General features: G+C 38.6%; 1 protein-coding gene across 2 annotated transcripts in view; it reads left to right on the top strand.

Annotated features, from left to right (window-relative positions):
* The window catches only part of ABCC4 (ATP binding cassette subfamily C member 4), a 182880-nt gene that overhangs the window by 46856 nt on the left and 116798 nt on the right, over positions 1–19226 (top strand). For both annotated transcript variants that reach the window (XM_039337655.1, XM_039337654.1), the window contains exons 8-14: positions 129–378; positions 2868–2972; positions 7443–7532; positions 8030–8221; positions 10151–10245; positions 11963–12049; positions 18317–18413. In XM_039337655.1, the coding sequence (XP_039193589.1) occupies positions 129–378; positions 2868–2972; positions 7443–7532; positions 8030–8221; positions 10151–10245; positions 11963–12049; positions 18317–18413 (916 nt within the window). The remainder of the gene's footprint in view (positions 1–128; positions 379–2867; positions 2973–7442; positions 7533–8029; positions 8222–10150; positions 10246–11962; positions 12050–18316; positions 18414–19226) is intronic.

Here is a 19226-nt window from a genome sequence, read left to right as displayed (position 1 = left end):
AATGTGAGCTTTCTTCTTACTTAGTTTTTCTAAACCTTTTAGATGTGCTTGGTTGAAGTATCTTAAAAATACTTGCAGTATATAAATACATAGCGTGTTTTATCAAAATTATTGAAATTCAATTTCAGAAAGGAGATTTCAGTGGTTCTTAAGACTTCTTACCTCCGGGGAATGAACTTGGCATCCTTCTACATTGCCAGCAAAATCACAGTATTTATGACATTCATGACCTACGTGTTGCTGGGCAATCCTATTTCAGCGAGTCGAGTGTTTGTCGCTGTCTCTCTGTATGGTGCAGTGAGGCTGACAGTCACTCTCTTTTTCCCAGCAGCCATTGAGAAAGTGTCTGAAGCATTGGTCAGCGTTAGACGAATCAAGGTATTACTAAAAGGGGACATTCAGTTGAATTTAATGGCAGCATTAGAAATAATTAACAAGCTGGTAGCTCATGCTTTTCTTCTAGGCAGGCCTCCGTCTTTTATAGCTAGAAAAAGAGAATGAATAAACATTTGCCTTATGTAATTCCCTAAGGGTAATTCTTAATTGTTACGGATGATTAACTGCTTAGAAGTTGAATTTATGGTGCTTTTTATTGACTAAGGATGTTTAACTGAATGAGCATAAATGATTTTCAAGATAATGGGAATGATTATGGATTAGGGACAAGAATAGAGGCACAGTTTTATCAGATAATTTGAAATACAGGAAAAAATACAGAAAAAAAAACTTTGGAAATACAGAATTATAGTGCAACACTTTTAAAATTACCCTTGATCAATAAACAGCAAATAGATTCTATTGCAAGAGTCTCCTTCATTCCCATTATTTGGATCTATAATAGAATGTAGGAACAATTCCACTAAATATCTTCACCCAGACATTGTAATAAGGCTTTAGAAACCTGCTAAAAAATGATGACAGGCTTTGTCCAGCCCATGAACTGCACATTCAGCACCTCTGCAAAGTTAACAAGAAGAACCAGGCCTTTGACAAGGAGGTTGGAAAATCAATGCCAAGGCTACCAGAGGAAGAAAGGGTCTTTTGCATATGAGAATTTCACTGTATCAGGCATTATGAGGCCATTATAATATTCTGACCCTTAATGGCTTAGAATAGAAGTCATAGAATAACAGAATTGAAAGGGACTTTGAAGGTCTTCTAGTCCCAACCCCTTGCTTGAGCAAGAGATCCTATATCATTCTAGATAAATGGCTGTCCAATGTCTTCTTGAAAACCTCCAGTGATGGAGCACCCACAACTTCTGGTGGCAAGTCATTTCATTAATTAATTGATCTCACTGTCAGGAAATTTCTCCTTAGTTCTAGTTTGGATGTCTATATAACAGTTTCCATCCATTACTTCTTGTCCTGCCCTCAGGTGCTTTGGAGAATAGGTCAACCACATTCAACACGTAGTCCTGAATGGAACTATACATATCTACATGGATGGACGTAAGCAATGGGCAACTCCAAGGTTCTGTTTTAGACCCAATACTCTTCAATATCTTTATAAATGATTTAGATAAGGGAATAGAAGGTACACTCATCAAATTTGCAGATGATAATAAGCTGGCAGGGATAGCCAACATCCCAGAAGATAGACTCAAAATCCAGCAGGATCTCAACAGACTTGAATACTGGACCCTATCTAACAAAATGAAATTGAGTGGTGAGAAAAGTAAGGTTTTACATTTAGGCAAGAAAAACCAAATGCACAGGTATAGATTAGGTAAAACTTGGCTCAACAGCAGTAACTGTGAGAAGGATCTTGGAGTCCTAGTGGACAATCACCTAAATATGAGCTAGCAGTGTGCTGCAGCTGCCAAAAAAGCCAATGCAATCCTAGGCTGCATTAACAGAGGGATAGAATCAAGATCCCGTGAAGTGTTACTACTACTTTATAATGTGCTTGGTAAGACCACATTTAGAATATTGCATCCAGTTTTGATCACCACTATATAAGAAAGATGTTGAGACTCTGGAAAGAGTGCACAGAAGAGCAACAAAGATGAGGTGGAGGCTAAAATATATGAAGAATGGTTGCAGGAATTGGATATGTCTAGTTTAGTGAAAAGAAGGACTACGGGAGACATGATAGCAGTGTTCCAATATTTGAGGGCTATCACAAAGAAGATGGGGGTCAATCCATTTTCCAAAGCAGCAGAAGGCAGGACAGGAAGCAATGGATGGAAAATAATCAAAGAGAGAAGCGACCTAGAACTAAGGAGAAATTTTCTAACAGTTACGGGTTGCCTTCAGAAGTTGTGAGTGCTCCATCACTAGAGATTTTTATGAGATTGAACAGCCATTTGTCCAGAATGGTATAGAGTCTCCTGCTTGAACAGGGGGTTGGACTAGAAGACCTCCAAAGTCCCTTTCAACTCTGTTATTCTGTTATATATTATAGTGCGTTTTTTTAAAATCTTCTTTTTTGTTGTGCACAGTTGAGCGTGGGATGTAGTAAGTAGGATTCAGTGCCTATCATTGCAGAAGGCTGTGTGAGGCAAACTCAGAACTGCTACTGCTATGAAGGCACAGAAAAAAAAGTTAGAATACCACTTTTCATTCCTGTTGATAATCAGATCTTCATTTGCTATACATGGAATATTGTAAATTATAAACTAAATTATTAGTTAACCATGTTAAAGTAATAATAAAATAATAACTCTAGATCTGTACGTATTTAAAAAGAAACATTGACTTGGTCAGAAAATTATTATTATTTTTTAATTAACTCAGTTTCCCTATGGATATGTTCTTTGAATATATGGAAAGCCTTTGATTATGTGAACGTATTTCAGCAAAAAATAAATTAATCTTTTCTGTTTTGTGTTTATACAATCTTCTTTTTTCTTTCCACTGATGCAGAACTTTCTAATCCTTGATGAAGTTTCTCAGTTTAGACCACACCTCAAAAGTAACAGTGAAAATCCTATCCTTAATATACACGATTTAACTTGCTCCTGGGACAAGGTAAATCACCTTTATTCTGAACGGCAGTGCAGAATCGGTCCACCTTTGCAGCTTCAACTAAACGATGCAAAATTTAGAGGTAGTGATGGCTATCTCTGAACAACTACTGTTTTTCCCCCCCTTTTCAGGTTGTTGTTAAACTAAAAATGCTTTTCTCCCTCCTTCCAAATAAAATACATTCAGTAATGCAACGAAGAATGTTGCTTTCAGTAAGCAATATGACCTATAGCAGGGGTGTCAAACTCAGTTTCATTGAGGGCCCCATCAGCATTGTGGTTGCCCTTGGGGGGCCGGGGGTGTGTGGCCAGGGTGGGTGCAGCCTACTGAGTGGACGTGGATGGAATGGATGTGGCCTACTGGGTGGGCATGGCCAGCTCTACATCGTTCGCGTCAAGGGTGCCTGTGGGGGCCTGGGGAGGAGTTGGATAGATCTGAGGGTCTCTACCAGAAGGGGGTGGGACCTGGACAAGCGCCAAGGCATGGTCCATTTCTTCATTCCTCACAAAGGGTGACACCTCCCCAGTATGCACCCAGGGGGCAGGGCCAACAAAGCAGGGTCTGGTTCCTCGCTGTTTCTAGACGGCCTTGTGGAGCTAAGACTGAATGTGTTTCAGCATAGATGGCCACCACAAAATTGTACATTGGCTCCCGGCTGGCCTGGGCCAGGGCCAAGGCAGCAGGGGCTGTTCCCTCACTGTTTCCACTTCGCGGGCCGCATCTGGCCCCTGGGCCTTGTGTTTGACATGTCTGACCTATAGGTACTTAATGCGGCATGAGGTAGGACCTCAGTTTGAAATCTTTGCCACAAACCGACAAGCTGGCAGTTCATAAACCATTGGTTTAGTTCCTTTCCACCCACTCTTATGCTTCTCCCCAGAATGAAACTCATAATGCTATCCTGCTCTTTAGCAAAGGACCTGGAATCACTACAAAATGCCACGTAAATCTCTTTACTGTGATGATAATATCATTTCCCCTCACTGGGAAAGGTTGTGATTTTACTATCTCTACAGATGATGTAAGAGCAGTAGGATCAATTGTCATAGTTCCTATCATTTGCCAAGAAACATAATCCAGTTACTACTGGGAGATAAATGCACAAGGTATAAGGAAATTGATACATTGCACATCCCACATTACAGGTGACTTATGACCACAATTAAGCCCCAAATTTATGGTGCTAAGTGAAAGATTTGTTAAATGAATTTTGCCCCATTTTATGACTTTTCTTGCTACAGCTGTTAAATGAATAATTGTAGTTATTAAGGTAATAACATGGTTGTTAAGTGAATCTGGCTTCCCCATTGACTTTATTTGTCAGAAGTTTGCAAAAACTGATCCCAAGGTCTCAGGACACTGCAACCGTCATAAGTGTGTCAGTGGCCAAGAGTCCGAATTTTGACCACATGACCCTGGGGATGCTGCAATCATCATAAGTGTGAAAATGGTCATGTCATTTTTTTTCAGTGGTGTTGTAACTTTGAATGGTCACTGAATGAACTGTTGTAAATCAAGGACTACCTATATTAGCTCTTTTTAGGTCTTTCAAAACATCTTCACATTTAGTTTAGGTAAATCATTATTAATCTCACTACAGGTAGTTTTCGACTTATAAGAGTTCATTTAGTGACCGTTCAAAGTTAGAACAGCACTCAAAAAAGCAACTTATGAACTTTTTTTCACACTTATGACTGTTGCAGCATCCCCCTGGTCATGTGAACAAAATTCAGATGCTGGGCAACTGGTTCATATTGATGACTGTTGCTGTGTGCCCAAAGTCACATGATCCCCTTTTGGTACCTTTTTCCAAGCAAAGTCAATGGGGAAGCCAGATCCACTTAACAACCAGGTTACTAACTTATCAACTACAGTGATTCACTTAACAGCTGTGGCAAGAAAGGTCGTAAAATGGGACAAAATTTACTTAACAAATGTCTCACTTAACAACAGTAATTTTGGGCTCAGTTGTAGATGTAAGTCAAGGACTACCTGTCCTGATTTAGATATTCAGAAAAAGAGATATTTTAACATGCCTTTATAAAAGCCAGATATGGTAACTAGTATGTTTACTTCAGCTGGTTAATTTTTGGGGACTTTACAGGCCTCCTTTTTTTTTGAAACATTTTTTATGAGGAACAGAGATTTGGTAGATACAGTACCTTGTATACTGAGATTCAGTCAGATATTCCTTTTAAGATCCCTGTGCTGCAGGGTTACCTTTTTCAGTGGATATCTCTTTACAAAGCACATATTATATTGCTAGTTTTTTTCTGTTTTCTTTTTCTGACAACCATGTTCCAAATTGTATAACTATATGTAAGTTACATTGCGGTTGGCTGAAAATGGAATGCTTCTGTTGAAGTCAATGCAAGGTCAAAGTGAGGGAAAACCTTGACTGTATAACCAGAAAGTAAAAAGGAATAAAATGAGCTATTTCCGCCACCTTGTGGAGATTAAAGCATAATGTTTAAGAAGGCCAATGGCCCCTTATTTCTGTCTGCTGTCATAGTGGAACAATATTTTAGGATTAGAAACAATGGATTATGTTTATACCAACCTTTATTGGAAACCTGATTATTGCTTTAAATTCAGTCAAGTATCATGCTTAGGAATATTGAAGGTATCTGGATCAAATAAAAGAGGATGAGAAAATCAATAAAGTATAATGGCAATCGTTTTTTATTTCTGAACATGAATAACATTTTCTCGTGCTGATTTCTTGCTGCTTATATTAATTTATGGTCTGATTAAAATTAATACTATTTCTATTTTTTCTTTGTGGTTTTCTTATTTATAAGAGAATTAGGTTTGTATAAATAGAAAAAAACATTAATTTTATAAATCATTATCAGTTTCATATCTATAAGGAACGTATGTGCTATCTTCCATTTTTTTATCCCATGTGATATTTCACAGATAATTATTTTTGGGGTCTCGATAGATGCAAGTGATTAAACTTTACATTTGGGGAAAGAGTAATACTCTTAAATTAGATTACTTTCTAAACTGAATGAATTTTGTGCGGAATTTCTATAAGTGTATCTGTAAAACATTTTCAAAAATTTAAAACATTTTATAAATTTTTGTGGGGATCTTTAATTTTAAATACATATTTTTAAAAGGAGCAGCTACCTATTCAAAAGGAGAGATTCACTTTTCTAAATTTTGAATTGTATCATTTTGAATATCTTTTGGCAAGTATCAATTGTGGATGATTTTCTGTGCACAGAAATTCTCTAGGTCCTCTTAGGATAGTTATACATTATACATTTAAATAGTTATCATTAAATTAAATGTCTTAGAATCAAAATACAATAGGTTTCAAATCATTTCTATAACTATTACACTGATTTTAAGAAGTAGCATTTTGAATCTGTTTCTCATACTAAATTGACACTGTGAGAGCCAGTTTATTGTTTGTTGTCAAAGCATCAGGCTAGAAACTGGGAGACTGTGAGTTCCAGTCCTGCCTTAGACATGAAGTCACAGAATGATTTTGGGCCAATCATACCCTTTCTAGGAAGCAGACAGTGGCAAACCATTTCTGGAAAACCTTGCCAGGAAAACTGCAAGGACCAGTCCAGGTAGTCAACAGGAGCCAAGATTGACTGAATGCATAAAACAATGAATAGAGTCAAAGAATATATTTTTGTTCGGTTTTATTTTTATTCATAAATACGTTTATTTATTTATAAAATTTATTAGCCGCCCATCATACCCTGGGGTAACTCTGGACGGCTTACAGTTACATAAAATCTAAAATATAAAAAGTTAAAAACAAACATTAAAACAAAAGACACATGGAGGAGGATGTAGGCGAAATGGGGGGGGGAGATGGGATCTGTTATTATTCAACCACCTCCATTGTGCTGATCCCCCACTGGAACCTGAAACCAACCAGCACAGCCACGTCTTCGGGCCCTTACGAAGAGATAGGAATGTTGGGGCCAACCTCACATCGGGGGGCAAAGTGTTCCAGAGGGCAGGAGCAACAGCAGAGAAGGTCATCCTCCTGGCCCCTCCAGCTGGAATACTTGGGCTGACGGGACCTGCAGTATGCCTCCTCTGCCGGCATGAGGGATATGGGCCAATCCCAGTGGACTGAGACGGTCCCTCAAGTAACCTGGACCCATGCCATGATGGGGTTTAAAGGTGATCACCAACACCTTGAATTGCATCCAGAAGCAGACTGGTAACCAGTGCAGTTCGCAGAGCAGTGGTGTCACAGGGCCCTTCATTGGGGCCTCCAATGTACCTGCGCTGCCACACTCTGCACCACTTACAGCTTCCAAATGCTCTTCAAGAGTAGCCCCATGTAGAACACATTACAGTAGTCTACTTGTGAGATGACTAGGGACTGAACAACTGAGCACAGGAAATCCTGTTTTGTTTATTTGTGTACAGTTAGTGAAAGCAAATAAATAAATGCATAAATAATAAAACCATATTGATTTCTTCCCAAACGAATAGACCATGGAAATGGCAACACTTCAAGACATTTCATTGACTGTCAGACCAGGAGAATTGCTCACTGTGATTGGCCCCGTGGGAGCGGGAAAGGCAAGTCTTGATTTTTTTTTTTTACTGCTCTGTTGTCTGTTAGATGTTAATTCTGAAGCATTTGAAAACAGACATTTTGTCCCTGTTCACTCTCTGGGTTTCGATCTGTTGAGATCCAAGCTTGTATAATGTAGAGTGAGTAAGATGAGGTAACGGTGGGCTTTGTCAGAATTGACCAATACTGAACTTCCCATTATCAGGTAATATGGTTAAGGCTAGTCTGCGTCTTATCTATCTTGCTAAAATATAATATGGGAGCAGAGGTACATATCCAGCATGAGTTGTGGAACTCAAAATTAATATTAGCTATGATTAATCCCACATTGTAGCTATCCCACACTGTAGCTATATGGAGAAGCACAAAGGTCTGCAATATGACAAAACAAGAAAACCAAGGGAACCTTTAGTAGTGGTAGTTATACAAATAAGTTGTGCTTATGCCTAAAAAGAATGGAAGATCTTAGGTGTGTTGTGACCTGTTTTTTCCATTCTTCTAGTCTTCACTCTTGAGTGCTGTGCTGGGTGAGCTGTCTGCAATCAAAGGTTTTATAGATGTTCAAGGAAAAATAGCTTACGTTTCTCAGCAACCCTGGGTATTTTCTGGCACAGTAAGAAATAACATACTCTTTGGAAAAGCATATCGAAAAGAAAAATATGAGAAGGTTTTAAGAGCCTGTGCTCTTAAAAAAGTAAGTTCTTCATCTTTAAATACATTTTGAGTTGAACATTTTGTTTTTCACTTTTTGACAATGAAAATTGGCAAAACATTATGCATGGAAAATTACAGGACCCTCATGGAAGCCTCGTTGCCCTTGGATTCCCAAAAACCAGCCTAACATCCAAAACAAAACAATGTTTAAGAATTGATAAAATGCCTGTGAAATATAGGACATCATACATTGTTCAAAATAACTCCATGTCTAACTGTAATTTAAGTTGGTTGGATCCATAAATAATCATGTAGGCAGGGCCTTTGTGGGATGAGGGCCCATTTAATTTTAAATGAGAGGTCAGGACAGCACTCGTTAAGGGGCTGAACAGAGAACATCATGAAATTTGATTTAATCTAATTTTAATTAAATTTAATGAAACGTAATGACTCATATAATATATGTGGGTTTACTAGGTTTTTTTCTTATTGCCATATTAAAATGTTCACTTCAGTGATAATTTTGTGGGTTGGCCACCCTGCTGTAATACTTCAAGATTTATCTATTTCCCATGAAGGTATGAAATAAATTGTAGGAGGAAATAATTCAGATTAGAAGATCTTTCACATTCCCTACTTGTGAGAGTGAAAATAGAAATTGCAATGGATGTATTGTTCCTAAAAATGTAATGGATGTATTGTTCCCAAAAATTGGCTTCTTAAGCTGACATTGTATTTCACAGAATGTCCTTCAGAACATTTCAACTTTACCTTTGATTTGGCAGGTGTTATCTAGGACAGGGCTTTTCAACCAGTGGTACGGGCACCACCTGTGGTACATTGGCACCTAGCAGGTGGTACGTGACCATCCTAGAAAAGTGGTAGCGGGGGAGGGGAATGAGCTGAACTGGTGGCAGAACCGCACAAGCCTGAGAGAGAGATGGCTGGAGCTACAGGGCTGTCAGGGCTCAGCGGAAGCGGCAGGATCAGTGCCAGGATCCAGCTGGAGCTCCGCACTGATCCTGGTGCTTCTGCTGAGCCCAGAAGAAGCGCTGATCAGCTGGAATGTTGAAGCATCTCCAGGGTCTTGTGATTTACATTTAGATGCTTGGCAACTGATTCATATTTATGATGGTCACAGTGCCCCAGGGTTGTGTGAAGTGACCAAAACCTGCTGCAATCACCCAGCAGATGGGGGGAATAAAAGCCAAACACCCCCCATCCCACCCCCACTGCCAATCCTCAACAGAAATGCTCACAACAATGAAAACCTCGGACAGGAGAAAGAGCGCCACTGCGTGGGCAGGCAGGTATCTTGCTTGGCTGTGGCTTGGGGGGGGGGCACTTTTTCAGTGCCATTGCAACTTCAAACAGTCACTAAGCAAACTGTTGTAAGTTGAGGACTACTTGTACTTTATCACTTTTTTCCTTTTTTTTTTTTTTGGTCATCAAGGTTTTGACACCTTGCTAGGCGACTTTTAGGTTATGGCAACTTGGATGTTGCCATATCCTTAAAGTGGTACAATGGGTGAAAAGGTTGAAAAGCCCTGATCTAGGACGTTAAAATAGATTGCCAAGAGACAGATAATTTTGTTTGGCAACTTGAAAAATATTATACACCAAATGCATTTGATGATGCTGCTGTCAGGCTGAAGATGGATGAAAAGCAGACAGTTTAAAACCTTTTGCAAAACACATTTTCTAAAAATGCAGTTGGTCTCTTTTTTATGATCTTGTATGGCATTATGAAAACTGCCCATTTCCTAAAATTCATATTTAGTTTGTAGTGGTTTATAAATTGTACAAACACACTTCTTCAGAGAGTGAAAAATCTTACAAAGCAATTCTCATTAATAACTTCTCCTTTTGAACAGAACATATGCATATGAATAATATTTATGATGGTTCTCAAATCAGTAAAATGACAAATGCAAACATTTTTATTTGAATAATTCTCTCTGTTTGATAGGATATTGACCAGCTGGAAGATGGAGACCTAACAATGGTTGGAGACAGAGGAACTACTTTGAGTGGTGGACAAAAAGCCAGGATTAATCTGGCTAGGTAAAGTGGACTTTAATTTCATGAGACTATCTTGAACCTGCAGATATCAATTAAATACCAAATGCATTTGGTGAAACTAAAATCTAAATTATGTACATTTCAAGGTCTCCTATAAAAATTTAAAATTGTGTCAATTAGTGATAACAAGCTAATGAAAGAAATCAAACTGTTGAAATCAAAGTCCTAATAACAGCAAAGAATGCTACATATTACACGTAGTCCTTGACTTACAACAGTTCATTTATTGACCATTCAAAGTTACAACGGCACTGAAAAAAGTAACTTATGACCATTTTTCATAGTTACAACCTTTCCAGCATCCCCATGATCACATGATCAAAAGTCAGATGCTTGGCAAATGGTTTGCACTTAGGACTGTTGCTGTGTCCCCAAGGCCTGTGATCCCCTTTTGCAACCTTCTGACAAGCAAAGTCAATGGGGAAGCCAGATTCACTTAACAACTGGGTTACTAATTTATTAACTGCAGTGATTCACTTAATATCCGTGGCAAGAAAGGTCATAAAATAGGAGCAAAACTCACAACAAATGTCTCACTTAAGAACAGAAATTTTGAGCTCAGTTGTGGTTTTAACTTAAGGATTACCTGTCCTGATTTAGACATTCACAAAAAGAGAAATTTAACATGCCTTTATTAAAAGCCAGCATGGTACCTAGCATGGAGTTCCAGCATTCTCCCTTATTCTTCACCCAATACAAACACTAGGATGGCTTTTGTGAAAAAGATGCTCCCGCGCGTGATCAGATGTTGGATGTTTATAGGACTTCAAATTAGAAATTGATAGGTTTCATAGTGGGTGATGAATGGCAGTGCTATTCCACCCTTTTAACTAGAAGCTTCTAAACATCCAAGTGCTTACTACAAATAATCCTTGTTTAACAATCATCATGTGATCATGCCACTTAACAACAATTCCGATGTGTTTCAGGATTTTATCAATATTTCTTACTTGTTTTGGGATGTGACTGTTTAAGGTTAAAACGAAAGACTGGCATTTTCTGTCTTTTTTCAAAAATAGGGTTAATTTTAAATTTTAAACTCTTCTCAAAGCTATAAGAACCAGGAAATGACATCAGTTTTATTTCTGATAGATAAGCTTTTATTTACTCGTACATAAGGCCATTTATTGTAGGATTCTCTAAGTCAGTGGTCTCCAATGTTTTCAGCTTGGCGGTCCGGCCTGGTTGGGGGGGGGAATGCGTTTGTGGAGCAGGCACATGCGCATGTGCACAGCTCCATTTGTGCAAGCAGTGTGCATGTACCCGCGTCTTCCACTCATGCAAATGAAAGGCACTTGTGTGAGCAGCAAGCACTTGCACTTGTGCAGGAAACTCCTCACGCGAGTGGAGCTTCACATGCGTGCCTGTGCTTCCCTGTCACTCACGTGAGTGGAGCTTCATTTGCACACGCTTATCCATTTATCCATTTCTCCCACAGCCCGGTTTTGAACAGGCTGCGGCCTAGGGGTTGAGGACCCCTGCTCTAACTGACTTATTTGAGAAGGATGCCCGGCAAGCTATATCCCTCAAAAATATATGGGGGCAGCAGTAATGACCCAATAGCTGCACAAGGGCAGGAAAGAGGAAACGATGTCAGATGAGAGATCCTGCCTTTCGCTGTATAGGTGAAACTTTGCTGCTAAAAAATACACACTTATTTTAGAAGCAACCTAATTGTTCCTTACTTGTCTATTTTTAGAGCTGTGTACCAGGATGCCGACATCTATCTGTTGGATGATCCATTAAGTGCAGTGGATGCAGAAGTTAGCAGGCATTTGTTTGAAAAGTATGTAACCTTTTAAACATTTACATTTCTCTTCAATGATTCTCCTTTCTTCTTTCTTTTAGAGACTGAGTGCCCAAACTGCAACCTAAAACCCACTTATGCATTGTCGAGTGCCGGGTGGGTGTGGCCCATTGGTTGGGCGTGGCCAATTGGGTGGGCATGGTTGCAGTGGTAATGGCAGACTGGGTGGGACTAAAAAGTTCAATCAATCAATTTCAACTTTGCAAGAACTTTTTTTTCCTGCGAGAAGTTGAAATTGACTGATTAAACCTTTTTTTTTTTTTTTTTTTTTGCACATGGCGGTGGAGGCCTAAAGTGAAAAGGTTTTTTAAAACCCAGCTGAAGGCTTAGGACTGGGGCGACAACGCGGGTACCCACAGAGAGGGCTCTGAGTGCCACCTCTGGCACCTGTGCCATAGGTTCGCCACCACTGGTGTAAGATAATGGTTATTCTTGCATATGATAAAAGCTGGAATTGATTTATCAGTATTCAGTCTTATCTATGTGGATGAAGGAGTGTTAGTTTTCCAGATTCTCATTTGTTAAGAAAAGCACAGCAAATTTTAGTCAATTGTTTCTAAAACTCTGGAATTCAACCACAAGTCCATAGTGATGGCCTTGGTGAAACATCCTAAAAGACATATTTGGATCTTAAATGATTTCCATTCATTTGGACAGGTTGAATTGTTTAAATAATGAGGCACAGTTTTTCTTGCCATGACCTCATGCAGAATCTGATAAATTCAGATTATATATGCTGCTGTTATATTTCATTTATAAGAATCTGGAAGGTTTTTCTTAATACTGATCTAGCTTTCCAGATTTCAAAGCCTATGTGGGGCAAACAGTATGTATGATGGCATAAGTAAGTGACAGGTGGTCCTCGATTTATGACCACAATTGAGCCCAACATTTTGGTTGCTAAGTGAGACATTTCTTAAGTGAGTTTTGCCCCATTTTATGACCTGTTTTTGCCATAGTTGTTGAGTGAATCTCTGCAGTTGTTAAATTAGTAACATGGTTCTTAAGTGAATCCAGCTTCCCTGTTGACTTTGCTTGTCAGGAGGTCACAAAAGGCGATCACGTGACCCCGGGACACTGCAATGTCATAAATATGAGTCAGTTGCCAAGCATTTGAATTTTGATGACGTGACCAATGGGGACGCTGCAATGATCATAAATGTGAAAAACAGTCATAAATCTCTTTCTTCACTGCCACTGTAATTTTGAAGAGTCAATAAATGAACTGTTGCAAGTCAAGAACAACCTATATTTACAAGTTAATTCCTTTTTTACTTTTCTGCATCATCCTGGAGATCAGTGGTATATGCTTATTAATAAAATAAACCAGAGGCAAACTGTGAGTTTTCTGTGCAGCATAAACTTAAAATTAAATTTAACTTTTTCAGTCTAATGATGTCAAACTGCTGCTGGCCTTAGCTTAAAAATAAATTTATTCTAGTACTATATTAGCAGCTAAAAATGCTGCTAGGTGGGCCACAATAGGTACAGTATGAGGAAGGATGGATTTGACTGCTGCAGTGTTTGCTTTTTCAATTTGCCATGGCAATTAAATGCTGTTGGTCTCTGTTTGTTTCCAGAATCCATTTCTCAATCTTGTGAGCAATCTGCCTTTTGTACCATATGCCAAAATAAGCAAAATAAACAATGACAGATATTCTTTATTGTGCTATTTAATCTTGAAAGACTTTAAGGCTATGCTTGCATATTGCAGACATTCATAGCTTGTAATTTTAGGTGATACAACTTTCTATGTTTTTTCTGTATTTGCAGCCTACATGATACAATGAATGCGAGATGGGTGGCAAACAAATGTAATAATACATAAAATAAAAATAAAGGCCGCTTCTTTGCTTAGTTCCAGTTTAGCCACAAGCACTAATTAATTGTCTTCTTTTGATGTCATTATAGTTCACTATAGAGCAGTGGTTCTCAACCTGTGGGTCGGGACCCCATTTGGGGTTGAACGACCATTTCACGGGGGTCACCAAACAAGGCTGTCTGCCATTTTTCCCCCTTTTCTTTGGCCACGCCCCTGGCACCCGGTGATGTATAAGTGGTTGGGGATCACCACAACATGGGGAACTGTATTATGGGGTCGCGGCGTTAGAAAGGGCCTGGGCAACAAAAAATTAGCTACCGGTTCTGCCGAAGTGGTGCGAACCAGCTGAATCCCACCACTGTTCTAATCAAATTACTCTCCAATTTTATCATATTTCCAGTGGCGGGATTCAGCCAGTTCGCACCACTTCAGCAGAACTGGTAGCTAATTTTTTGTTGCCCAGGCCCAAAATGGAGTTCTGGAAGCGGCATCCACATAGGGAACCAGGTGTTCACATATTTGAATCCCACCATTGCATATTTCCCTTCTATCTACAATTTATTCTTTCTAATCATCAAAAGCACAAATCACAAAATCATTTTCTTTCTCATGTAAAATGTCCATAAGTTTCACAAGTTTAATTACCTTTCTCTAATTAAAGAAATCAATTTGTCCATCTCCAAAAGTTCTGTCAATTTCACCAAACATTGGGTAATGCCAAATCTTTCCATTTTTGTGCGTATAATAGTCTCACTGAAGTTATCATAGTTCAAAGTAATCCTCTACGGCTCTTTCCTAAATATTTGTCCATCAATCCTAAAAACAGAAGTTGTGCCTTCAATTGTATATTAATCTTTAAAATCCTCTGTTTCAATGTATATATTTGAATCCAAAATTTTTAGCATAGTTATTTATCCAGCTTAGGAACTGCCCATCTCATTCACAGAACAAATTTTTTTATGTGTGCGTCGCGCATGCTAAATGGTCTCTTCATGTTATTCACATTTTCAGCAGATATCTGAGGTGTCTTTATGTATTCTGGACAATTTCTCTGGTGTCATATACCAACAATACATAATTTTCTATCTGCCATTTTTATATCAGTTTCCCTGTGCTGTAGTTTGACAGAAGAAATAACTTGGGAGTTCAGCAGGTTTATGCAGCAGAATATGAATGTTGAGAGAAATGAAAATAATAGAGGAATTGTCCAAGAGGGCATGTAAAGGAGCTCAAGTAAGGAAACCTCTACAGCAGTGGTTTTCAACCTTTTCTTTACCACAGACCCCCTTTAAATACTTTTTGTGGCCACAGACCATGGCCATGGACCCCCCAAGACTTAATTCAAGATTTAAATCATAACATTTCTTCAAGTCCTTGTGGACTTCCTGTGACGATATCACAGCCCCCCAGGGGTTCATGGACCACAGGTTGAGAACCGCTGCCCTACAGTATTGTTGATTAAATCTGTTGACACTAGTGGCCAATAGAATGAAAAGGTACACCAGGTTGTGTGCCCAGAAGGAGATCTCCCAACATTACCTTGCCATATAGTTTCTGTTCTATTGTCTACTCTCGCTACCCAAACAAGATTTGTGTGCATGGATTTTGTAGCAATAATATATACTGTAGTTCTGTGGTCATTCCATGTTTGAGACATAGAGTTTATAAATTAATCTTTTTTATATAGGACTGAAAATTCTCATTGAGAAGCAGTGTATGCATTGAATTAACAGTTGCAGCAATAGTTGTTCCACTGGCATGATTCAGAGTACTTTGTGAGAAGTGGTTATTTTTTAATTAGATTTCTTCTGTTGAAATCATCCAATTCTGGAACATGATTGAATATTAATTGTTAGATAAGTTAGGCAAAATTATAATATCTTCAGAGTAATCCCAAACTCCTGGTTTTATTGTCTCTTCATCTCTTGCACCATACCCTTTAGTATTAAATTTTATATTGGCAGCTATTATTAGATCGTATCAAGGTGGACATGAAACAACTTCTACCCTCAAGGGGTGTCAAACTGCTGGCCCACAGACCAGATGTGTCATAACAAAACCGTGCCCACCCCATTGCCAGCAATGTCAAAAAAGTTGTGATATGTTGCGACACGTCACGTGACGTTGCGAGTTTGACACCCCTGCTATAGGGCATTGCACACCAGAACAACTAGACACAAGGACAGTTCCCTCCCTCCCACGCCATCACTCTGCTAAACAACTAATTCCCACTGTCAAACTATTTAGTAAGGCTGTATTACTATTATTCTTCCCATCTTTCCTATTACCTATCTCCTTATCTACTTATGACTACAACTTTGTTGCTTGTATCTTACAATTTATATTGTTTTATTTAGTTTCCTAGTATGATTTATGTTGATTGCTTATCTAGTATCCTATGACTATTACTAAATGTTGTATCTTACAATTTATGATGAATGATCAGGACTTACCACTTATAACTTTTATGTACACTGAGAGCTTATGCACTGAAGACAAATTCCTTGTATGTCCAATCACACTTGGCCAACAAAGAATTCTATTCTAAATGTATGGGCATCAGCCCTGAAGACTCCCTGGATTGAGCAAAATGGAAATGGCTTTGCCAACAAGCAAACCCTGCCATAGTGCAGGAATAACGCTGGAAAGAAGAAGATTGCCAATTATTGTAGATTCAAGACCATTTACAATAAAAATGTATCATATCAGTGCCAGGGAAGGGAATCAGTTATGAAATTAATTATTTTTATTTAGCTCTTTGTAAACTGAGTAATATCATTTGCAAAACATGGTATGGTTGCCAGATTTAGGATCACGTTCTTGATTTTTTTTTGGTAATGATTGAAGAGAAGCCCTCATGCATAAATATCCCTATATTTAGAATTTGCTATAAAAGATATGATACATTATTGTACCATACTCGTGACTTTCTCATTTTAAAAATACACATTATCATCTAACATTGAAAACTCAGGCTTTAATTTGGTATGTAAAGTATGTGTGTTCATTTTCCAAGATTTAATGTGACAATTTTATTATTTCTTCTTTTATTACATTTTAAAGCAAATTTAATGTAATGACTGTAAATATCCAGCTATTAATTTTTATTCAGAGTCTAACTGTTACCTTGTGTTGAGAGATACAAATTAGATTTGTATAATATAATATCTCAGAGTAACACCATCAATCATATATTTTGAGATGTTCCTATAGCCATAAGAAGTTTCTACTTAGATCTAACATTTTTCAGGGAAATTGGTATAGTTAAACTCTCTCATGGACATCACACTTATATTGTATAAATTTGCATTGCAAATGTACATTGGAATATATGTAAATATTGCTGAAATCTAAAAAACTTAAAATAGAAAATTAGAATTGTGAGACCACTGCAGTTGTGACAGTGTGAATGAAGCAGTTCTCTTCACAGAAAGCAAGCAGTTGTGTCCTACGGGAGGCTTGTGGGGTTGCTTCAGAAACTGTTGCCAATTGTCTCTGAATGTGTCTCCCCACACAGCTTCTTTGCTTTGCTGAGTCTCGGAGGAAGCATGAAGAGTTTGTTTGGCAGTCTTGTAAGCCAGGTGTTCCCATCCTGTAGGCTGCGGCCCCACTAGTGGGCTGTGAGGGGTTTGCAACTGGGCTGTAGAAACAGCTGGTGAGTGTGTGTGCACAGGTATCACTTGCGGGTGAGTGCATGTGCGCGTGCTCCATTTGCGTGAGCGCCAGGTGTGTGTGCATGCTGCTTGTGGAAATGGAGCTATGTGCATGCACGCTTGGCAGCCTCTTCCTCCCCCTGCCAATCCACACAGCTGGAAACGCTGGGGAACGCTGAAATAAGCTTTGCAAAAGGACATTGCTGTTTTAACATCTTAGAAAGAGGTGCTTTGCGAAGCACTTCTTTTGAATTCCTTGTAAAGCTCCACCAAAAATCAATATGATCGTACTGGAACAGAGCTTCAGACTCATGTATGACCGCAAGAGAACTTTCTAGACAGATCTGGTGCCTGGGGCTAGGATTCATCCACTCTTTTTTGCTGTGGTTTTAGGAACAGGGTAGAACAGGAACATCCCATAAAGTGTTCAGTAAAATTATATCAATAATTTAGAATATAGGACTCCCCTCCTCCTCCTCCTTTCAGTTTCTTCTCCTGTTCAACATTGTAATGGTTGTCCTAGACTGGAGTTTTTCTTGTGACCAGTTATTATTTGAGGCGGTTTACATTCCATTTTGTTTTCCTGACGCTGAATATCAGTAAGTAGAACAAGAGCCAGAGTTTAGTTTCAGATAAGATACTGATGAACAGTGCTATTTAGTTCTTTTCTAATTATCGTATAAAGAGGAGCCTTTAACAATTATTTTTAAAGCAACTTGCTCTACTGTTTGTAAGAAGTCAGCATTTTATTAAGTTTCATTTCTTTTGCAGGTGTATTTGCCAGACTTTGCATAAAAAAGTGTGCATTTTAGTGACTCACCAGTTGCAATATTTACGAGCTGCAAGCCAGATCTTAATTTTAAAAGAGGTTGGTGAAAATAAAAATAATCTTTGGAGGGTTGGCAATGTTTAGTTTGTGTTCTGTATCCTTAATATTTAAAGTTGAAGAATTATAAATATGCATAATAGTATGGTCAGTCTTGCAAGGTTACATGTAATTTGTCTACATGGCATGCAAAACTATACATTTACATTTACAGAACTAAACAAATTAAAATCCCAGTTTTGAATGATAGATCAGGATTTTTTTAAACCCCTAGCTGGAAAATAAAAGAAGATACTGTAAAATATATCTGTTGATGGTGTTCAGCTACAAATGTCAAATTAGTTACTTCAGTATTCTTGGGGCTTTAGTTTCCTATTGATCTTTTTGCATGTACGCCACACATATAATACTGTGCACTTGTTTAGATTAGAAAAGAAGCAGGAACCATGTTTCAAATGGACTTTGATTTTTGATTCTCAACAGCTACATTTCAAAAGGAGGCAGAGTTTCAAAAAATTGACCAATTGAACCTAGACCAGGGGTAGGCAACTTTGGCTCTTTTATGACTCGTGGACGTCAGGAAATCTGGGAGTTGAAGTCTACGAGTCATAAAAGAGCCAAAGTTGCCTACCCTTGACCTAGACCGAATCAGAAGCAGCATAGTCCATCTTGAGGAGTGCAGCTGAATTGCTATCTGGACCCTTTTCATTGAATTATCTGGACCCTTTTCAATCTGGCTTCAGGCCCTGCTACAGCACTGAGACTGCTTTGGTCGCACTGACCGATGACCTCTGGCGAGCCTGGGATAGGGGTCATTCCTCTATCTTGGTGCTTCTTGACCTCTCAGCGGCTTTC

The sequence above is a fragment of the Crotalus tigris genome, unplaced genomic scaffold, assembly GCF_016545835.1.
Source record: "Crotalus tigris isolate CLP2741 ecotype Arizona unplaced genomic scaffold, ASM1654583v1 scf7180000017685.4511686, whole genome shotgun sequence".
NCBI lineage: Eukaryota > Metazoa > Chordata > Lepidosauria > Squamata > Viperidae > Crotalus > Crotalus tigris.
This window is presented reverse-complemented; position numbering and strand designations above follow the sequence as displayed.